General features: G+C 43.9%; 2 protein-coding genes across 5 annotated transcripts in view; both read left to right on the top strand.

The window, feature by feature from the left end:
- Nucleotides 1–11765, top strand: part of LOC135090867 (mucin-2-like) — a 61341-nt gene extending 49576 nt beyond the window's left edge. Inside the window, exons 2-8 of one of the 2 annotated variants that reach the window (XM_063987996.1) lie at nt 3175–6833; nt 7298–7411; nt 7846–8044; nt 8380–8561; nt 9395–9523; nt 10208–10319; nt 10896–11765. In XM_063987996.1, coding sequence (XP_063844066.1) covers nt 3175–6833; nt 7298–7411; nt 7846–8044; nt 8380–8561; nt 9395–9523; nt 10208–10319; nt 10896–11170 — 4670 coding nt within the window. In that variant the 3' untranslated portion in view covers nt 11171–11765. Of the gene's footprint in view, nt 1–3174; nt 6834–7294; nt 7412–7845; nt 8045–8379; nt 8562–9394; nt 9524–10207; nt 10320–10895 lie in introns of both variants that reach the window. The other variant, XM_063987995.1, reaches the window with a different exon arrangement.
- Nucleotides 11766–16346: 4581 nt separating this feature from the next.
- LOC135090869 (PRADC1-like protein) lies at nt 16347–21562 on the top strand. 3 transcript variants are annotated; one of them, XM_063988002.1, is made up of 5 exons: nt 16347–16531; nt 19210–19343; nt 19540–19649; nt 20200–20367; nt 21181–21562. In XM_063988002.1, the coding sequence occupies exons 1-5, from the start codon at nt 16447–16449 to the stop codon at nt 21299–21301; spliced, it is 618 nt and encodes a 205-aa protein (XP_063844072.1). In that variant the 5' UTR covers nt 16347–16446; the 3' UTR covers nt 21302–21562. The 3 variants fall into 3 exon arrangements, with proteins under 3 accessions (XP_063844072.1, XP_063844073.1, XP_063844074.1); XM_063988003.1 differs by lacking the exon at nt 16347–16531 and adding an exon at nt 16601–16673; XM_063988004.1 differs by lacking the exon at nt 16347–16531 and adding an exon at nt 16882–16909.
- The last annotated feature ends 1758 nt before the right edge of the window (nt 21563–23320 follow it).

The following is a 23320-nucleotide window of genomic DNA, read 5'->3' as shown; positions in this document are numbered from 1 at the left end:
TCTCCCTCCTCCTCCCCCCTCTCTCTCCCTCTCCTTCTCCCTTGCTTTTGGAGGTAAGGAGGAATGGAGGAGCGACCTTGTGTTTCCTCCATTAGAGTTTACCTCCACATTTACTCCACCTGCCAATTTCTCTCTCTCTCCCTTGCTATTGTTCCCTTCATCAATCACTTGCTTCCCTCCTTAAGTCTCTCTCTCTCTCTCTCTCTCTCTCTCTCTCTCTCTCTCTCTCTCTCTCTCTCTCTCTCTCTCTCTCTCTCTCTCTCTGTTATTCCTGTTTTTTCGTTTCCTGTCATTTATCTCTTCCTTCCTTCACACTTCGTTCTTCTGTGTTTTTGTTCACTTGTTTGTTTATTTGATAACTTCATTTCCTCTTATTCCTCTTTATCATTTGGCCTGCTTACTCCTTTGTCCTTGTTCTCCTCCTCCTCTTTGTCCTTGTTCTCTTCCTTCTCCTTCTCCTCCTTCTCCTCCTTCTCCTTCTTCTTCTTCTTCTTCTTCTTCTTCTTCTTCTTCTTCTTCTCCTTCTCCTTCTTCATCTTCTTATTCTTCTTCTCCTCCTCCTCTTCTTCCCCCTCCTGTAATAAAAAGTGTATGGCACACCTTATAACCACAGTAACTTAAATTGTCCATGATGAACATAAAGAGGTGAAAGTTTTCCTCAGTAGGGAAAGAATTCACCTCAATTTTACCTTTATCTACATTCAAAACTATATTCAACATTGTCATCATTAATGAATTAGGTTAGGTTACGTTAGTTAGGTTAGGTTAGTTATGTTAGGTTAGATTAGGTTAGGTTAGGTTATGTTAGATTAAGTTAGTTAGGTTAGTTTAGGTTGGATTAGGTTAGTTAAGAGACTCACAAATCACATTGACTCTCATCACTATTAACGACACGAGAAAACAATGGAAGCTACAGGGAGCCACCAGCCCTACACGTGGCAGTCCCTCTATGCAATATATCTACCTATTCCCACCTATCATCCCATCCATAAATCTGCCTAATCTTCAAAACCTCCCTAATGACTCGGCACTAACAACTTGATTGCTAAGTCCACTCCATTCACCCACCACTCTGAGAACCAATTACAATTAGGCTTAACCCATGTGAGGCAAGGCAGCATTCGTAGTCAGTAAGCAAGGAGTGTACAAGTTATATAGTGTTCAGTAAGCAGGGCAGTCAAGGTAAGGTTTAAAAAGGTGTAGTTGGTGGAGCAGTGTTACTTCTGAGCCGCGTCTTTCACTCCCTCACTCCTTTCTCTCGTCAGGGTTGCTTTCAAAGACCACGGCTCGTATTTTGAAACGTTTTGCTTCCTCATCACAACAATTTTCGAAGGCCACAGAGATGATTAGCTTAATCCTCAAGAGTGTTTCTCCAGTTAGTAATGTAGAAATGTTGTTAATCTGTCGTTAGAATCATAAAAACGTCGTTAAAAATCCGTGTAATTTTAACTAGAACCTTTTGAAAGTAGGGGAGGTGCGACCAGGAGTGTTTCAGAATACGGGCCCATGGAGATGATCAGCTGGGTGCTGTAAGTGATACAACAAAGGTGACATGAACAAAATCCTCAGGGTCAGTAATCAGGATATGACAAGATATTACGGGCCCATGCTTGATAAAGTTAAATAAAAAAAGAAAGAAAGAAAAGAGATAGGAAGAAATTGATTCTCAGATGGAGTGTTAAATTAATGGAATGGACTCTGTAATGAGGTTGTTACTGCCGAGTCATTAGGGAACCTTAAAAGAAGATTGGACAAGTTTACAGATGGGAATTACAGATGGAAACAGGTAACTATGTTTTTATACTGGGACTGCCACGTGTAGGAGTGATGGCTTCTACTAGCTCTTATTTACCGATGCTCTTATTTTCTTGTCCTTAAAGGTGTTTTTCCCCTTTAATGATATATAATCAGTGTTAAACTACCACTAGAACCATGAAGACACCCTTGAAAACTCCAGTGAATGCCGCTAGTTTGTCAAATGCACCCAAGATCAGACGCAGAACCGTTTAGGAAGGGGGACCTTTATCTTCCGAAGGTGTGGAGCAAATAGCGGGCTTGCAGCGGATGTGTGCGTGACGTCAGCGAGAAAAACACGAGGAAACGCCCTGCACTTCTTCCATTTCTTCGTCTGGAGGGTGTGGGAGAGAGAGAGAGAGAGAGAGAGAGAGAGAGAGAGAGAGAGAGAGAGAGAGAGAGAGAGAGAGAGAGAGAGAGAGATGGGGGGAACCTTGAAGGACGAAGGATGTGCAAAGAAGAGAGAAAGAGACAGAGACAAATACAGATATAGAGGTAAACGCACAAACAGACACACAAAACAGATATACAGAAACAGACAGACACACAAACAGACATACAGAAACAGACAAACAGACACAAAGATCACCAAAACACAACCACAAAATAACAAAAATAAAAAAAAGAGACGAGACACGAAGAGAAACGAAAGTAGAACCACATATTTACCGAGGACAGAATACTTCGAAGAGAGGAAGAAAGGGAAAGGAGGAGGAGGAGGAGAAGGGAAAGAGAATGGGAATGAGGCAAACGTTGACCTCTCGTGTGCCAACAATGGACTGTGGCATCCCTTGAGTGGGTCACGGTCACTGTTGCTCATCGTGTGTGTGTGTGTGTGTGTGTGTGTGTGTGTGTGTGTGTGGTGAGAGTAAGGTCCCTTTGTTGCTTATCCCAGTGTGTCCATCTCCCTGTGTCCATCTTGTCAGTTCCTTTGTCTTTCTTTATCTCAGGACGCGTGTTTAAAAAGGGTTGTCCTTCCATATGTCCACTACCCGTCGGTCTCTTCATCTCAGTCTTCATTTGTGTACTTTCGACATGTGTCCCTCCGTATGGGCATTTACCTGTCAGTCTCTTTGTCTCGTTGTCTGGGTATCAGTATCCTTCATCGGGTGCTTAAACTGATGTGTGTGACCTTTATTTATGTCCATCTACCTCTTTGTCTCACTACACGTCGCTGTCAAGGCCTTCGTCAGGTGTTCAACAGGTGTGTGTCTTTCGTGTCCATCTACCTCTTTGTCTCAGTGTCTGTGTATCAGCATCACTCAGTAGGTGTGTAAACAGATGTGTGTGCCCTTCTTTATATCCATCTACCCCTTTGTCACACTGTACATCGACATCCCTCCGTCAGGTACTCAACAGGTGTGTCTGTCTCGTCCACAGGTGTGTGTCAGGGTGGGGCGGCGAGGTTCTACACAACCAACACCCTGACGGAGGCTGAACCGCGCGTAGGCGGGGACTACGACGCGCTCCTCGACCAGGTGAGCGGGGACTTCGGCGTCAGGTCAGAGGTGCTGGAGGCGGCGGGGCAGGAGCCAGAGTACCGGGGGGCGGACACAATGGTGGTGCCTCTGTACATCCCCAAGGGCGCCGTGCCAATCAAGGTGGCTCGCATCGCTCGCTCTGACTCCCGCGACCCTGTGCTGGAGGTGGTGGACCTGACCATGTCCCCCGCGGCTGATTCCGTCCTCATACGAAGGATAGGACCCGTGGACAGGCGAAGGGCAGCATCGCCACCTAGCAGAGCTGCCTGGAGACCGCCGCAGAGGACGAGGATAACGAGATTGACTCCTGTCAGACGTTCGGACTCTCCTCGTCGACGCGTTCCCTTGCCCTCCTCCCCGTCCTTGCCCTCCTTGCCCTCCTCGTCCTCGTCCTCGTCCTCGTCTCCCTCCCCGCCCTCACCTCGATCCCCGCCCCTGCAGTCTGAGTTCGGGAAAAGACTGCCTGTGTCTGAGGGCGGCCCCATAGACACTCTGGGGCATGACACAGACACCGCCACCAAAAGGGCGAAGAAGAATGAGTTGAGTAAAGACTCACAGTTTCCTGATGAGCTGCACACCACGACATTTCCCACCACCACTGCCGCCGCCGCCGCCGCCTCCTCGCCTCCACCGCCTCCAGATCCCAAAGGCGGAGAGATTAAAGCCACAACTCGTAGATTCTCCACTCATTTAACCTCCACCACTACCACTACCACCGAGCCCCCATCAACTACCACTTCATCCACTACTACCACCACACCCACCACCACCACTACGAAGTCTCCACCACCGACCACCACTAGTACTTCCACAACACCACCACCTACCACGGAGAAAAGCACGACTACCACCACCACCACCACACCTACATCCACCACCACTACCACAGACTTCACCGCACAGAAGACCTCCTCCTCCACCTCCTCCACCACAGAGCGCCGTTCCATTATCTTCCCTCGGCCAGTGGAGAGTGTGCTGAACGGCAGAGGTAAAAGCACAACACCCACCACCACCACCACCACCACAACCTCTACCACCACCACCACTACCCCCACCACCACTACCCCCACCACCACCACCACACCCTCCACCACCACCACCAAGACAGTGACAAGTGGGCGGAGTTTCCCTGTACCAGTGCGGAACCTGCCAGCGTGGGTGATGAGGCCCAGGACACCACCGCCACAGCCGCCACCACCACTGCCACCGCGACGCAAGTCTACCACCACCACCACTACCACCACCACCACCACCACCACCACCACCACGACGGAGAGACCGCTTAGAGTCAGAGATAAACTGAGACGGTTGAGCAGACTTCGAGGTGGCATTAATAAGGAGCCGTCCACCACTACCAGCACAACCACCACAACGGAGAAGAGTAGAAGTACCACCCCCACAACTACTGCTACGACTAAGTGGAGGACACCGCCGACCACAACACAGCCCTCCACGACCACCAGAAGAACCTCCACCGTCAGGAAGATGCCAAGTGTGAGTGAGATTCTGAACTCCCGCACTGAGGAGGAGGAGAAGAGAGAGGAGGACCTGGAGGAGAGCCGTTCGGAGACCACCCTGGGCAGCCTTTCAACGACTAAAGCATACACGACGAAGACCACGACCTTGAGAACTATTGAAGCAAAGCAGCGAGAGAACGACCAAGGCACCACGACCTCGAGGACAGTTGAACCGAGGCAGCGAGAGAAAGACCAGGGCACCACGACTTCGAGGACAGTTGAAGTAAGGGAGCAAGAGAACGACCAGGACACCATGACCTCGAGGACAGTTGAACCGAGGCAGCGAGAGAAAGACCAGAGCACCACGACCTCGAGGACAGTTGAACCGAGGCAGAGAGAGAACGACCAGGGCACCACCACCACTACCACGCAAAGGGCCCTGGAGGAGGAGATACAGAGCACCCAGATTCGTGTGGCGACTGAAGCTTCGTCATTAGAAAAGTTCCCGCCCTCCAACGTCAACAGGAAGTTCGTGAGACGCCCGCGACCTCCCCAGGACAGTGAGAACCCAGAGGGACTCTCTAGACCTTCAGGACCCCGTCGGCGCCGCCCTCTGAGACCTAGAATCAAGCTGCCGCCACCCATCACCTACCACAGGGCCTCCACTTCACCACCACAGGACACCTTCGCCTCTACCTCCACCACTACCACCACACATCCTACTACGACCACTACCACCACACAGCGGCCACTTACCACCACAATCACACTGACCTCAACAAGTACCCCACGTGTTGTCTTAACTACAACAACCACCACCACCACCACCACGCCGGTCCCCCCCACCGCCGCCACGACGAAAACCCCGGCACAGGTGGTGATCGACAGCCTCACGGAAATCATGAAGCAGGCGACCAACACAAGCAGGAACAAGGACCGCGTGTACAACATCACGGCGAAGCTGGAGAGCCTCAACCGACGACTGGCGGAGCAAGGTATCCACATCATTCACGCCGAGGTGGATGGCGAAAAGATCAAGCTGGACAACAGGATGATAATACGACCCAGACAGCCTCCAGTCACCACCTTCAGGCCCGCCACCTCCCTGCCAGCCTCCACCCTCCCGTCCCCGCGACCCTCAGCTCCATCCGTATCCACGTCCTTCTCCTTCTTCACGCCCTCAACGGAAGAAGACGCACAGGGCAAGCAGATCCAGACCTCCATCAGATCCTCCTTCTCCTTCCACACCTCTCACTCCCCGGACACCGTGAACGAGGTGCAGACGACCACGGGAGACTCCACGCCTACCACCAACAAGCCTGTCGAGGCGAGGAAATTCGACGATAAGTCCTTCCTCGCCCCCTCCAGGCTCCCTACGGTGGTGGAGGGCGAGGAGCAGGCCAGAAACAGCTCAGACCCAAGGGTGCCCGAGTCTCCCTCCGTCATTATCAGCGGCATGAGATCTAGTTTAGACTCGGAGGGGCGTCGCGGGACATCCACGCCCATCCTCGCCACCGCCACCGTCCCCGCCACCGTCACCACCCGCACCAGGTCCACCACCGTGCCCGTCACCACACACCAGCCCGTCACCACGCCGTCCCTCCGCCTCCGCCCCACCTCAGGCTCCACGCACGAGGCAGAGGATGGGTCTCAGCCTCCTGACGACCCTCGACCATCTACCACTGTCCACCCGACCTCCCATCACCGACCAACATTCTTCCCGCCGCCAACCGACCACAGCCACGCCGACAGAACCCCGAATCCTACACGCATCCCGACCATTAAGGTAGTGTCCATCCTGAAGGGCGAGGAGGTCCCAGGATCCCCCGCTACTGTAGAAGACGTCCTAGAGGATGATCTGCAGGTTCTGGAGGATTCGCAAGATCTAAAGGACACCCCAAGGGCCTCCTACACCGCCATCTACGTCATCAGTGTCATCGGCGTCATCCCAGCGGCCGGTCTCGCCTTCTTCATTGCCCGCAGGTTCCTGAAGAAGACGCAGAAAGCGCTGCCGGAGAGTGAGGAGAGGGGAGAAGGGTTCACTCCCATCACGCACCACCACTCCAGGAAGACGCAGTCCTCAGCCCACGCCACCACCATGGTGAGTGCCACTGCTTGACATCACTGCCACCATCATCACCACCTTCCTTACCATCACTACCACTAGTATCACCACCATTATCATCATCATCACTGTCATCATTACCATCACCATTACTATCATCCCTACCTCTATCCTTACCACCACCACCATCACCACCACCACTATTACTGCTACTACTACTACTACTACTACTACTACTACTACTACTACTACTACTACTACTACTACTACTACTACTACACCACCTCTCTTTTATTCCCCTTCTCACTTACCTCATCCCTTCCATCACTTCATCACTTACCTCATCACTTCCATCATCCTTTCCTTACGCCTTTCAATCCTTCCTCATTTTCTTCTCATCATCTTTGCTTATCACTTTCATACTTTCCTCACTCACCACCACCACCACAACCACCACCAAGCTGACCACATCCTCCTCTCTATCTCTCTCCCTTCAGCAGGAGGGTGAGGGGCCTTCGTCAGTAGAGGCCAAGAACCCTCGCTTCACGCCCTGGGAATTCCCGCGCTCCAAGCTTCGCCTCGCCTCCATCCTGGGCCAGGGCAACTTTGGAGTGGTGAGTGTGTGTGTGTGTGTGTGTGTGTGTGTGTGTGTGTGTGTGTGTGTGTGTGTGTGTGTGTGTTAGGGCTGCATGGAATAGAAAGGCAGGTGATGAAGATGAAGGGTTGGAATTATACAGTTTGATGATGATGATGATGGTGATAGTGATAATAATCATAATAATATTAATAATAATAATAATAATAATAATAATAATAATAATAATAATAATAATGTTTGCGTATATGTTGGTATGTACGTATTGAAGCATGTATGTGTTTTTTTATCTCTACCTTCGTCTCTCTCTCTCTCTCTCTCTCTCTCTCTCTCTCTCTCTCTCTCTCTCTCTCTCTCTCTCTCTCTCTCTCTCTCTCTCTCTCTCTCTCTCTCTCTCTCTCTCTTCACACCACCACTACCACTACTATAATTTCATCAAATCTTCTCTTAAAGGTGTGGAAGGCGGAGGCGCGGGACCTGTGTGCGTGCGAGGGGTCCCAGGGCGGCCCGACGGTGCTGGTGGCAGTGAAGGGCGTGAAGGAGGGCGCCGGACAGAAGGAGAAGCAGGATCTACTGAAGGAGCTGGCCATCATGCAACACTTGGGGCACCACACTAATGTTGTGACGCTGCTCGGGTGTTGCACGCAGCAAGGTGTGTGTTTACCTGGTGCTGTTTAATCTAAGTCACACTCCTGTCCTGTTTCAGCATCTATATTAATCTTGTTTTTTGTCTTTATTTGGTCTTTATCTGGTGATGTAATCTATCTTTGTCCCCGCTGTGATGGCCTATTGTTTAATTTGTATATTGTAGTTTGTTATATATTTTTTTTTCTTTTCCTCCTCTTTTCTCTCTCCTCCTCATAAGAAATAAAGAAAAAAAATCACAAGAGCCACTAGACTTGCTGTTAATCCCTATTCTACTTTCCTCTTCATTCTCCTTTTAGTTTCACTCTCCTTCCATTCTTTTCATCCCTTCCTCCATTCCAGAGCCTTACTACGTCATCATGGAGTACGTGATGTTCGGCAAGCTGCTCACCTTCCTGCGCGACCACCGCACGCGACAGAACTATTACAACTTCTCCTCAGACACTGCGGCGCTCACCTCGCAGGACCTCACCCGCTTCGCCTGCCAAGTTGCCTCAGGGTGTGAATACATACAGAGCCGCGGGGTGAGTGGTGACGCAGCAGTAGTAGTAGTAGTAATATTAGTAGTAATAGTAGTAGTAGTGGTGTGCAGGGATAGGCCTTTGTAACGGCTACCCTTTATCTCTTCGCCAATGTTTTTTTTTTTTCTTAGATTAAAGATTTTTCTCTTGTTTCAGTCTGGCCACTATTTTTTATTTCTCCCTTAGGCTCATATTCCAAAACCCTTAGGCTTCTAATTTGAAACGCTTTGCTCTCTCACCACGACTATTTTCAAAGGCCACAGCGATGATTAGCCGGGTTCTCAAGAGTGTTTCTTATGTCCATATTGTTGAAATCTTTTTAATCTGTTTCCAGAACTGTAAAAACAACCTTAATTAAAAACCCTTGTCACTTCAACTAGCAGAGCCTGCTGAAAATAGTGGAGGTGTAGCTAAGTGTTTCAAAATAGGGTCCAAAATTGTGACAGAGACTCGCCCTTCTATACCCTCCCCTCTCTCTACCTCTTGCCCTATGACACTATTCTTCTTCTTCTTCTTCTTCTTCTTCTTCTTCTTCTTCTTCTTCCCCCATCTTCCGCCGTTTCCCTAGAGTGAGGGGTTGGCGCCATGTACGAATCTCCTTCAGTTGTTTCTGTGCCTTGCATCTTCCTGTGACTTCCATCCTTTGCACTTGTACCGCAGTTCCATCCTTCCATCTCTCTGTCTTTCCCACGATCATCATCCTTTAACTGATTTTCTCCTTGCTCTTTTAATCTTTTCCTGGTCTCGTCTTACTGCATGACCTTATTATTCTACTCATAATCAAATTAATCACCCAGCCATCCTTCGACCGTACTCACACGTTCCCTCCCCGTCAGATCATCCACCGAGACCTGGCTTCCCGCAACGTCCTCGTCGACCACAACAAAGTCTGCAAGATCGCCGACTTCGGGCTGGCGAGGAGCGTGAAGGACCTGGGCAGCGACATCTACGAGCAGAAGAGCAGGGTGCGTATTGGTGGCGCGGGATGCTGGGCCTACGGCACTTCATTATTTATTTACTTGGTTGGTTAGTTAGTTAGTTAGATGGTGAATGAGTTAGTTAATTTATCTTTTATTTATTTATTTTTACCTGTCTGCTTATTTATTTTTTTAAGGAGGCTACGTTTGAGAAAGACTTTTTAATTAATTCTGGTTTACTTCTGCTTTATGTAGAGAAAGAGACAGGTTTTCTTATATAGATTGTAGAAAGATTTATGGACGGTAAGTTCCTCGCATATAGAATGTTTAAGATTAAGTCTATATGTTTTAGTTCGGCCGTAGAGTCGCAGTTAAGTAGAATAAAGTAGATAAAAGTGAGGTAGATTAGTAATTTGATTGATATGCCTAGCCACGGATACTAATGTTCCTTTCTTGTCCGGGCTTCTTTCTAACCTTCCCGCCTCGTCTCATTTCATATTCATCCCTTCCCTCCTCTTATCTCCCATCTCTCCCTCTACCCTTCTGTCCCTCGCTGCCCATCCACCCAACCATCCCTTCCTCATTCCATCCTTGAACCTTGCATATCAACCATTCCTCCCCTCTCTTCCTTCCCTTCCATCCAACCTTCATACCTGCCCTTCCGTTTTTGTCCTTTGTCTCTTTCTATATCCTCCTCTTCCTTTCCTTCTCTCCTCCCTTATCCGCCAACAGGGAGCCTTGCCTATTAGATGGATGGCCCCGGAGTCTCTCTATATGAGCATCTTCACCCACAAGTCCGATGTTTGGAGTCTCGGTATTCTCTGCTGGGAGATTGTCACTCTTGGTAAGTTATCCCTAGTGGTGCTTGATGTGAAGAAAACGGTTATCTTGAAACGAAAGATGTGTGAAGGTTGTAAAGGAGGAAGGGTGCTGCAGAGAGAGAGAGAGAGAGAGAGAGAGAGAGAGAGAGAGAGAGAGAGAGAGAGAGAGAGAGAGATTTAGTTAGTCATAAAGTCACTCTCAGTCGATCCATTAGTCATTTCTTTGGTCATTCAGTCATTAAGTCAATTAGTCAATCTTTTATTCATCCAGTCAATCAATCAGTCTATCATTCCATCTATCAGTCATTTCTTTAGTTAGTCAGTCATTCAGTGAGTCACTGCTTAGATTAATCAGTCTATCCACCAGCCAGTCACTCACACAGCCAAGTCAAAAATGCCTCTAAAACTAGCACAGAAACACCACCCGTACCCCGACACTCCTTCATCCTTGCTGCATCACCACATCACCACCAATCTTCGCAACACCTCAAAAACTAGCAAAAAAAAAAAAAAAAAAAAAAAAACACCACCTCCACCCAACACTTCTTCATCCGCTCACCACACCGCCCATCTCACAACTCGCACCTTCACACCTGCAGGCTCCACCCCGTACCCCGGCATGACAGCACGGGAGGTGATGCGGCGGGTGCGCGAGGGGTACCGTCTGGAGCGTCCCGAGCACTGCCACCAGGAGCTGTACCACATCGTGACCCGCTGTTGGCACCAGGACCTCAACCAGCGCCCCTCCTTCACGGAAATCAAGGAGGACCTGCAAGAACTCCTGGAGAACTCCCCGACTGGCTATATCGATCTTGAAAACTTCCCCGAGAGCAGTTATTTCTCCATGCATGAAAATAACGAAGAGAAATTGTAACGTGGACATTTATGACTTATATTCTGAAACACTTCTAGCCGCAACCCCTCTACTATCGAAAGGCTCTAGTTGAAGTCACACGGGTTTTTAAGGGTGTTTTTATGATTTTAATGACAGATTGATGAAACTGCTACATTATTAACAGCAGAAACACTCTTGAGAACCCGGCTGATCATCTCTGTAGCCTTTGAAAATACTTGTGGCGAGAGAGCTAAGCGTTTCAGAATATGGGCCACTGACAGACGCGTTGCATGAAAGGTGTAGTCAGATGTGTCTATTTCTCAGTCTTCTAAACTAAATCCGTCTTATCATGTTTCTTGTATTTTTTTGTAGTCATTATGTTAGTGTGAAGGTGTTGTGATGTGTGTGTGTGTGTGTGTGTGTGTGTGTGTGTTGGCCCGCAGGTATAAAGTTCATAAGTAGGATCCGTTTTCTAAAAGTTGATTGAGCTCCTGAAGGTGGAGGAAGAAAAAACGAGGGGGAAGTTTCGGCGGAAAATTAACTCTTGACACCTGTACTAGTTTACTTTTAACGTGGCTGATAAATTACCGTACGTCTTTTTCTGTGGCTGAGTATACGAAATTTAAAAGAAAAACCAACGAATAAATATACGAATAAGTCGCACACAATTCTGTAAAATCGTAATGAGAACGTCAAAATTCGTAGAAGAAAAGATCCACAAGTCATACAAGTCTTAACAAAAGCGTATTATTGACTCAGCAAGTATGAAAAAAAAATATTTATAAACAATAACCATAGAAAACAAGCAGTGCTACCAATAACAACTGCCACTGCTGCCAACCGTGCGGGACAACAACAACGACAACGTGGGCACTACAGGACGAAGGAAGGAGGTGATACGGAGTTTGTGCTGCGTGTCTGAGGCTGCGATGCCCTAACGGATAACCATCACCTGGATCCTGCGAGGTATGAGCAAAGAAGTAGTGTGTTGGTGTGAGACAAAAGTAACAAGAATAAATTATAATAGACAGGAAAATAGTTGTTCATTAAGAGTGTTGGTGTGAGGAACGTGGCAGCTGGTCTGTTTCATCCTCACGTGTGTTGTCAAGAGGTGGTAGAAGCGCAGCTGTTCGTCAGGCACACGTTAATCACGGCAATACAATGAACAACTTCAGCGTGATTCAAACGACACATCCAGGTATTCGTGAGTTATCTAAGGTAGTTATCCAGTTGACGCTAGTTGGTGGTAGTTATGATGTGTCTTTTTTGTGAGTACTGTATTTCGTTCGTGCGACTCATTCCTTTGATGCAGCCTTCCTTAGATCATAATTCGGTCCGTTAAGTTAACGAAGCAATACCACAGTGACGATAAAACAAAAGCACATCTTGGCAACGCACCGTACGATAATTATGACGTGAATAATTGAGTTCTAGATTTCACGATAAATTTGCCACCAGTTACGAACTAATGTTTTGAAATGCTTTGAGAAGAATATCAAGGGATTATATTGCACAAAACATTAACTTTGCTGTACGTTACGGTAAATTATATAAAACAAAGTGCTCGCAATGAGATAACGAAGGAAAACGGGATACCGAGTCAGTCCAATACGAGTAACCTTCTTTAGAGATTGTCACGTGGGAGACTCAGTCATTTCAATGTGGGATGGAAGAATGCACGAATTGTCAGTGTCCTGTTATGGGAGTTGTCTTTTATTATTATTATTATTATTATTATTATTATTATTATTATTATTCTGCGTCCAAGTTCGTTATCTGTAAAATTGAGAAAGTGTTGTTATTGTGTGTCTGGGTGGATATTATTTGTACCGTAACGGAGCAAAATTATAGTTGTGTTTATTAGAAGAAAAATAGTTTGGTGAAGGAAGATGCGGTGAATACTGAGGTGTGTGTGTGTGTGTGTGTGTGTGTGTGTGTGTGTGTGTGTGTGTGTGTGTGTGTGTCGTAACGATGCATAATATTGTCATCAGAATAGAGCTAAAATTCTGATGTACAGTGAGCATTCTCAAGATGAATGTATTACTTCTATTATTTTTAACCTTCATCTTCCTTGCATATCATTCATCTTTTTTTATACTTGGTTTTTATTTAATCTCTTCACACCTACCAAAGATATGCTGGCGTGGTGCCGACTCTCCCGTGTGATATAATTGACTCGGCACGGCAAACGCGTCTGTCAGGATAATGTGATGCAAAGGACAGGAGAAAGTTTAGGCTCGTTTTCAATCAGACTGAATCTTGGAGAAATTTGGAATTATCAACAATATTTCAATATTTTCCGTCTCATTAGAAAAAATGTATTTCATATATTTCTCCCCGATATGAAGATCAACAACTTAAAACTGTAATATTCAGAACTTCGAAGTATTCATAATCGTCAGCAATGTTATCATTTTCCCAAATAAATTTATAACAGTCATTTGTTGCTGCAGTCAGTGTTGACTTCTTTCTCAATATTAAGATTAATTTTTAGTCATGATATTATATAATTTTTAAAGTCATAATATAAAACTTGGAGACATTAAAAATCGTGATCAGTGTTATCAGCTTCATGAGAAAATTGTTATTAATTTGTGTTGCGGTCAGTGGAAATTTCCCGTTACGTCATAAGTCGTAGCGAATTGATTTCTTTCCCCGTAAGAAATTGGTAAAATTGCCCTCAATATTGTACATTATATCAAGTTGAAATAAGACAATAATCGATTCATTCATAAAACAAAAAGACTGCGGGCAGCCAGATGATCAGCACAAGGCAGCTCCTGTCCCGTCACACACTGCCAGTTTTGCCGCAAGTATGTGTCCTTGCATGTGTTTGTTGTGCCTTCAGACAGAAACGTTGCCCTAGAATCGAGCGCATGCCAAAAAAAAGAAGCTTGTCTATTTCTGTTAACCACGTGCTATTACTTATGTTACTTCCTCCTCACAAACTCGTGCTATCAGACCGTGTTCAGAGATCTAAGTTATGTCAATGTATACAACCTATACATAGCCTAATATATATATATATATATATATATATATATATATATATATATATATATATATATATATATATATATATATATATATATATATATATATATATAGCATCCATAAATTATCGCCATATTTATGAGATCTGCTTCCAAGTCTAAAAGATATAAGCTCTTATCTCACTCCCCTCCTGAGACATGACGCAGTAATGATAATATATATAGCAATTCAAACAACACACCAATGGCAGCAATAATACTTTTTCTCTCTGTTTTCTTGCACAGTTTATAATATTTTGTTATTGTGTTCGTGTCTTGTTCATGTAAATATCTGTGTAAATAGTTATTGTTGAACTTTGAGCGTAAACGAAAGTCTCAAAACATGACGACTCCAGCGTGTGTGAAGTGTTGGGGACACGAGGCACGCGTCTGGATGTGGCGAGGCTGTCCAGTAGTTTCCTCTGTATCATCTTCTTGAAGGTGGTACTCAAGTTAGCTATTGTATTTTATCTGTTGTATGTATCATTATTATTATTAATTATTATTATTACTATTATTATTATTATTTTATTATAACTTAAGGATTTTTTTCTGTCCCTTCGTCTCTTTTTTTCCGTATGTGTGTGTGTGTGTGTGTGTGTGTGTGTGTGTGTGTGTGTGTGTTTCCCCTTAAGCCAATGCAACTGTATATACTTCTCGATTTTTTTTTCCTTTGATGTACAGAATATTTTTTTATATATTGTATTTCAACATTTTAATAAAGATACATTTTTATATAATGTATTCATGCCCATAAGATGCCCATAAGATAACAGTGTTACTATCAGGCCACACTCAGCCTTCCACTGATATTGGGGTGAAAGGTCAGACCTCGGCCAGCTTTTATCTCTCTCTCTCTCTCTCTCTCTCTCTCTCTCTCTCTCTCTCTCTCCAAATATATACAACACGTGAAAGCGTCATGTGTGTGTGTGAGTGTGTGTGTGTGTGTGTGTGAATCACGTACAGAGAGAGAGAGAGAGAGAGAGAGAGAGGGAAGAAAAATGGAGGTGAAGGAGGCAGATGTTGGAAGACAGAGGTGGCGGATGTCGGGAGGTGGAGATGAGGGATGTTAGATATCCAACACCTTCCAATATCTGCCACCTTCTAGCCACTTTCTATCAGCCAGCTCCCAACATCCGTCAGTGGAAAGACAAATCCTGACCTACAACTACAATATTTAGGGTTCTACAACCTAGTTCTTGTTATAATTTAAGTGTATTATTGATATTTGCGTTAATGTTCAACTTTTACTGCTTTACTATTAATGATATAACTAGCTATATAGTGGCTGCTAACTACTATGCCAGTACAGTAACCACTAGTTTTATTGATAATTCCCCTGTAATTATAGCTAGATACACAAAGATATGCTTCCTTATATTACATTAGTCTGCAGTATTACACAGATTATTAGAGAGGATAGCATGATGATATGTGATAAGACTATTTCTTTTGATAGATCTCGTCCTTAACTACCTCAAATAAAGCGCAGGGATTGATAAAATGAAAGGACAGCTGTTATTATGTCCCGTTTTTAGCTGCTAATTCATTTTACTGTACAAGGTTACTAAGTACATTACTGTAGTATATTGAGGCTTTAGATAGCTGAGTGTAATGCCAAGCAAATCTCATAGGGTGAGTTGGAAAAGATAAGATAAGAGAACTGTTGTTAATGGCCTTGTTCTTTTTTTTTCGTTACGGAGTTACTAAATGCATTACTATAGTATATTGAAGCTTCAGATAGCGATTGCAACGCTAAGTAAGTCTCGTAGGATGAATAAGAGGCATGAGATGAGAGAACAGCTTGATATGTGAGGAATATGGTCACAACCACTTCGTTCAACTACCAATTATATTTCATAGTAGGTAGAAGATAATATATTACTTCACTCCAACGTTTTAAATAGCTCAGTGTAACATGCTAAATAAGTCTTACTGAGTCTTACTTAATGAAAGGATTAAACGTAAGAGAACAGAATTGAGTGTCTAGTGAAAACACTCATATTGTCGTCAACTAAATACCTACAATATATTAGGTCCCGCATATATAGATACAGCTTGCAACCTATACCTCTCATATCAATCCTGTAAATATCAGAGTATAACAAGCCAAATAACTCGTGTAGGGTGAACTAGACACTTAAATATAAGCCGGCAGCGTGTTCCGGAAGATGCGCGGATCAGGCAGCAGGCATTGGAAAAGTTGGCGGCAAGAGAGGTTGACGTGTCCTAAGTTTATCTGGCCATGTAGTGCTTCTTTCCTACGCCTGTTTCTCGGCGGCTATGCTGTGGAAAGCTGTTAATCTTCTCCTGCTTGCCCTTCTGTTCCTCCTCCTTCCCCTGCGTGACTGTGTGAGGCAGGAGTTATGTAAGTATTGTGTACGAGGAGTGTGTGTTTGGGTTTGTTTTGGTTCGTGGTGGCGGTGAATAGATTTGAGGTTATAAGGTTGTGATGGTGGTGGTAGGTAGGCTTAGGTATTTGTATGGTGGTGGAATATATGGTGATCGTGGTGAGTGTCAGGTTTCAGTGGTTGTGTTGGTGGTGACTGGATGACATGGCAGTGATGATTTAGTTATTGGGGTTATATAGAGGCAGTGGTGTTGGCCGCATTGGTGGTGTTAACGTGGGCTTGTGATGGTGGTGATGGTTAGACGTGTGGTCCTGTGGTCGTGATCTTGTGGACTTGTGCTGATGATGATTAGACTTAATTATGCAGACTGGTGGTGGTAGTGATGGTTAAACTCGGTGATTATGTGGGCCGGTGGTGGTGGTGATGGTTACTTAGTAGTGGTAAAGGTCATTAGACTTGGTGGCGATGTGGGCCAGTGGTTAAAGTAGTGATTAAACTTGGTGATGTGAGCCAGTGGTGATGGTGGTAATTCACCAGATTGGTTCACCATCAGTGTGATATGGCAGAATGAATAAGTATAGTAATTAAGAAGGGGGACCCTGAACTGCAGGCCTGCCAGTTCATGTTATTTTCTCAGTTAATCTTGCCAATAGAGCTTCCTTGTGTATTCTATTCCAACCTCTCTCCAGGACAAGCAAGCTTGGGGACCTGGTGGGAAAGTGGGGGAGGCCAAAATCAGCCAAAGTTGGGAAACTTCAAAAGTCTAAGGAGAAAAACACGTGGGGAAATGCCCTAAACACTAGTCAACAAACAGAAAATATCTGCCCCTGATACCCTCTACACTATTCTAACATTTTGAGGTCAATAACCATGTTAATTGGGAGGGATCCACCTCCATATCCCCTCTACAATACGCTAATTGGTAAAATTGCAGTTTAACACAATATGTCATATCTTCTCTTTCTTCATCTCCCTATAAGCTTGGAGACCTGGTGGAAAAGCTGGATTTTAGGAAAGGAAAATCATTTGAAAGCAAACTTTCTAACGTAACCTAATCACTGGATACCCCATAAGGACACTAACCTAACCCCTGGACACCCCTCTTAATGACATTAACCTAAACTAACCCAGGGTTGGCAAACCTCCCACCTCAAGGATACTAATCTAATTGAGGGGGGGTCAAAGCCCCCCTCTGGACCCCTGTTAAGGACATTAACCTAACCTAACCATATATCTTAATAGGAAGTGGAAAGTCCAGGGTGTGGTTGGTCAACTTCCTCTTCCTCATCCTCAAGGGGTACTGACCCCAGCAAATGTTCAGAATTTGATTGATTTTGGCAGAACACCATGTGATCTTAAGAAAGGTACACCAAAGTCATCTTGCTTATGGAACTGCAAAATAAAATCCCAGTATTTAAATTTACATCCACCACATTCAAAACTACCATTGTGACACATGAGTACCCTTGCAATTAGTCAGTTGGCTGCTACAGCCACCACATGTACACATGGTGATTGGCTGAATTGGCTGAAAATAAGTGACGTATCAGCTGAAAGTAAATGACATTTAATGACATTCTAGTACATCATTGAAAGGACCGCTCTCGTTGGCTGAATGAAAGAGATACGAGAGCATGGATTATCCCATGCTAGAAACTAACATTTAAGTGTGACCAATGAAAATGATCTCTAAGGCGCAAGTGGAGTTCAGTCAGCTCTGAATGTCTTTCTTTACAATAGTCAGATGCTTTTGTCACCTGAGCCAGTATGGTATTGTTCAGCTTGTTGCTCCTGTATTTCATCAATTCTTAAGGTGGTTTTGGTTTTTGTAATATCATAAACTTTGTCATTTAATAAGTAATTGGTCATTTAATAAGTAATGGCCATGACTATTAAAGAGGACACCAGATTATATACCAGTGAACATGATATGCAGGGATCTTTCTGGCCACTAAGAGGGCAACACTTGAGTGAACATAATAGTAGACTTGGTATTATTTCGATAAATTACATTCTTATCCTGGGTCCTGCATGGATTGTAAGTTGGGGAAATCACATATGGCATTAGGTTTAACTTGGAAATGCCTAGAACTATTTGCCATTAGGTTTTCATGTAGTTGTAAATAGCTGAAAGTTTGTTGCAAGTGTGTCTGGCTAGTTAGGGATCCTTCTTTATACCTTGAAAAATTGCTGTTGACAACCCTTCCCTAGGAGAGGGTCTATAACAGTACAGTTTAAAAGTGATTATCCACAGCTCATAGTAGAAGAAATGTGTAGATGCATCTCTTTAAGTATTTAATTAATTGGACTTGTTTAACTAGACAGGAACTGTGCAAGATAGCAGCCCATCTGTATATGGTAGTCTTTCAATTTGTAGTGGTCTACTTGTATAGATGTCGTTTAATTTCAAATTTTGTGGCAGTCTTTAAAATTATAGATATTACCCTAGAATGTTTCATTTGCAGACATTTGCCATGTCAAGAAATCTTCAGGCATTCTTATGGCTTATTCTTTGATGTTAGCTTCTCATTGTATTATAACTTGCAGCATTACACAGGTTGTGCATGATAAGAGGATATTGTTTGAGAGACAGATTGTCTTGGATCTTCACACCCTGGGGATTGTATTCATCAGTTTAATTTTAGTATGATTGGTAATATACTCCATCTGTTACAAAGGCCTTTTAATTTTTCAGTTTCCAATTCCGTGTGGAATGAGGCAACTATATACGACTTCATAGAGGATGACATTTTCTTTGAGATCCTGTATCCCAAGGAGCTGGGCTACACCTATCGCCTTAGACAAGCTAAGAACTTTGGCACCCCATTTGTAAGTCTGCTTGCAAGGTTGTATAAATGGGTGATGACTTGCTAGGAAATCTAAATTATATCACATCACTCATGTTTATCAAATCACATAGGCAAAGTTTAACATGTATTATATGGAGAAAGTATTGTACAAGTATGGTTTATTTTGCTTTTTTAAAATTACTCTACGAAATGTTGATGTACTTTGATTATTCCAGGAGCGCATCTTCAAGGGGATCCGACTGGTGTTAGCTGACCCCCTGGAGTGTTGCTCCCTGCCCTACAATGCTCCAGAACTCCAGGGAGCGGTGGCCTTGGTGTCCAGGGGGTGAGTGATGGTTTACACACCAGTGGTGATGCCCACATTTTACCTGAATATGGCTTTTTCATGGCTAAAGTTAAAGACAAGTATGGAAAGTCTACTTTATTAAATGCAAGTCTCTTCCAGTTGTTTTCCACAAGATGCCCATGTTAAAAGTAGTAACATTTAGAAAATCTGCTTTATTATTCAAAATGCAGGTCTGCATCTCTTCAGTACCACTTGTCTGTACTGATCATACTGAAAATAGAGGGACATAGGTTTTGGCTTGGGTTTTGTTGAAATGAGAAGCCAAATAATTTAAATTTTTCCAATTTTTTAAAAAATTTTGTGTAGCAAATCCAGCATTAAGTTTGGTCAATAGACAGAATTTTACAATAGCTTTCATGTACAGATTTTCTTAAAAAAATAAACCTGCATGTTGATGTGTTCCTGACTTGGGTTAGCATCTTTCAGTATCAGGCTTAGTCAGTAGACAGGAATTGACATATATAAATTAAATCTCAAAGAAATAAGACTGCATGTTGGTGTGTTTGTGATTTTGTTTGGCATCTTTCAGGGGTTGCTCCTTTGTCAGCAAGGCGGTGAAGGCAGAGCAGGCAGGCGCGCTGGCTGTGATAGTGATGGACAACGACAAGGACAATGATGAGATGTACGTGGAGATGGTGGAGGACAACACCAACAGAAAACCAAACATACCTGCTGGTTTTCTCTTGGGCAGGAGTGGGTAAGTCCACCAGGCATCAGGGAAATGTGCTGGGAGAGGATGTGATTGAGAATTTCCAGGGGAATGAGGAATCATTTTAGGTGGTGAAGAGTATGAAAAAGATTGTGAGAGAAGAGATATGTTTTGATAAATTAAATCTTGTAACTGTTCTAGAGAAGCATTTTTGAGATCAGATGTAGAAGAGGATAGGTAGCACAACTGTGGTAGGAATGAAACAAAAGTGTATTGGATTATGAAGAAAGTGTATGATGGCAGTGAAATAGGTAGATGGAAGCAAAAAGTGTTTGTGGCAGTTGTGAGAACTACAAATTCAGTAATGTATATAGGTTTATAAGAATGCTTAAAAATTGGAACAGAAGTGTTTGGAAGTTAGTAAAATAGTGATGTGATGCCTTGTGTCCAGTATAGTGGCACTTTACATGTCTAGATTCTCTCTCTCTCTCTCTCTCTCTCTCTCTCTCTCTCTCTCTCTCTCTCTCTCTCTCTCTCAGACCCACAGGATGTACCCCCACAGTATGTATATGAACCACAGTCACTAACCACAGTCTCTTGATAATTATTTTCTCCCCACTTGACTCATAGCTCGTACCCTCATGGTATATTTATGAATTACACAGTCAATCAACACACTCCTTCACTGATAATCTTTCTCATAGCCAACTAAGCTGCAAAACAAATGAATCTTATGTGCATAAAAACAGATTCTTACAGCATTCCCTCTCTGATAACTTGACCAACTTGGCCAACTATGGTGCAAAAACAAAACCACCTGTGTATATTGCAACATTCTCACCTTGTGATTCTCTAACACAGGTACATGATTGCCAGGACCCTGAGGGATGAACATGAGGAGGCTGCAATAATCAACATTCCAGTTAACATGACGTCCGTTCCGTTCCATAAACTTAATCAGCCACCCTGGATACTGTGGTGACCCAGAGCTTCTTAGGTGCAGATGTACAAACTGTGTTTTTCTGACTGGGAGTCTACCTCAGGAATTTCCTTCAATCTACAGTCAACAATAAGGAAAGGAATTAAGTTTACTATTTAAAATATTATCTGAGTTGGCAACTTGTTTGTGCAAAGTTAATTTAACAGGGCAGCTCTTAAGTTTGAGTTCTGATTTCTCCATTAACAGGCATATGGTGGTGTGGGGATGCATTTTGTTCCTTAATAAAGTGATCATGCATAGTGAGTTTCCTGTATGTAACCTACTCATCTGAACATAAGCTCACATTTGTCTCCTTGACCAGTTCAGATGTTTTATTCCTCCTGATGATGTTATTTACTATAATTCCAGACCCTAGGAGGCTTCTTGCAAATATCTTGAAAACAAATACTGGGATCAACAAGACATTTCAGCACATCTTGTTTCTCACATTCCCCAAATTTATGACTTAGTGAACTGCTAAGCATTTCATTAAAGGAATTTTATCTTGGCTCTCAAAGGGAAGTTGGCAAGAGCCACGTAGACATTCGGACAGGGGGAAGGTTTTGTGTGACGTAGCTGTGCTGTGTAAAGAGGATCTAGAGTAGGAGGGAATTGAGGGAAAACTTGAGAGGGAGGTGGTGGAGTGATGCAGTTAAAAACTATGGTGCTTAAAATCTTCCCATGTCAGAATGTCTGCCCTTAAAGCCGGGAGTAAAATTACTTAATAAAACCTGTTTAACAACACAACATAATGCCATAATTTAGGGAATAGTGTCAAATTAGCTGTGCCGAAATGTCATGTTGGTGCAAGTGTTTCTTTGAGATATTTGAAAAACGACCTCTCATAGGGTCTGCGATGAATAGTAAATTGCCAGTCTCTGTTCACAAGTGAAGGTTGGTGTTCTTTAACAGTATATGTCATCTTTCAGATCTCTAGAATATAACATTACTCTATTTTCTAATAGTGATGCTGGACTGAGAACCTGTTCACCATTGAATTTTTTTCATGTTCTCAATGTGGTGATGGAGATTCACATGTGCAGTGATAATCAACCTAAGACAGCTGGGTTTCTATGGGCAAGTGGGAAGCAAGACCAAATTTTATTAAAGTGCAGATACAATTATAAGAAGCACTCAATGGAATCTGTCATATCATAGGGATATGTCTAGAGTTCAGACTACTACTCCATCCAGACAGGCCTGAGTGCTCCCCACAGCTAAACTCCTTCACAGAAACCTAGCTGTCTCCAGGAAGCAAATCAATATTACCTGTGAATCTTGAAGAGTATGAGGACAAAAATAAATAAAAGGAAACAGATTGTTCAGCATCACTCATATTATTTTGTACAGTAAAATCCCTCTCATCCGGCATTTGAGTATCCGGCACATTTTTCCCCGAGCCTTAAAATCAATAAAAAATCAATGTGTACTCATAAAATCGATTAAAATTCCCGCTTTGTCCCCTCGCCACCAGAGCGCACTGCTTCGCGCCACCCGTGGCCCACTGCACTGTGTTTACTCAGTGACTCAGTCTCGCGTGTGCACTGTTTATCGCCTGACACCATCATGCCTAAAGTAGAAAAGAGGAAGCGTGTTGTGCTTACACTCAAGCAGCTGATCAGATCAGCTGATCTTTGTTATGGTAAGATGCGTGAGTGTAGGATGGTGATTGTGGACATAATTTCACTTCTATTCAAGTATCCGGCATGTCGGCGGTCCCGTTGATGCCAGATAAGAGGGATTTTACTGTATAAGAGAAAATACAAAAGATTATAGTCAAGCAGAGGTTCTCTCATCGTTGGTGTTCCTGCATTTAATAAATGAAAATTAATTTAATCCAATCATGTAGTTAATCTCCCCCATTACAATGTGACACTTACCAACAGTTTCCTGCTGGTTGAATGACAGCAAGAAGATTAATCTTGTGGTTGCTAATGGTGCTACAAGGGGCAGTGAGTGGAGGAAACCTGTAAAAAATAAAAATGACAGTAGTGATGGTTTTGCTAGAAGAGCATGAAGTTG

The sequence above is a fragment of the Scylla paramamosain genome, chromosome 36, assembly GCF_035594125.1.
Source record: "Scylla paramamosain isolate STU-SP2022 chromosome 36, ASM3559412v1, whole genome shotgun sequence".
NCBI classification, from domain to species: Eukaryota; Metazoa; Arthropoda; class Malacostraca; order Decapoda; family Portunidae; genus Scylla; species Scylla paramamosain.
This window is presented reverse-complemented; position numbering and strand designations above follow the sequence as displayed.

What these genes read in the sequence shown, in the direction of transcription:
- LOC135090869 (XM_063988002.1), top strand. Translation starts at nt 16,447, where the DNA reads ATGCTGTGGAAAGCTGTTAATCTTCTCCTGCTTGCCCTTCTGTTCCTC. An exon ending in AGAACTTTGGCACCCCATTT is followed by an intron (nt 19,344 to 19,539) that starts GTAAGTCTGCTT and finishes TGATTATTCCAG; the next exon opens with GAGCGCATCTTCAAGGGGAT. An exon ending in TTTCTCTTGGGCAGGAGTGG is followed by an intron (nt 20,368 to 21,180) that starts GTAAGTCCACCA and finishes TCTCTAACACAG; the next exon opens with GTACATGATTGCCAGGACCC.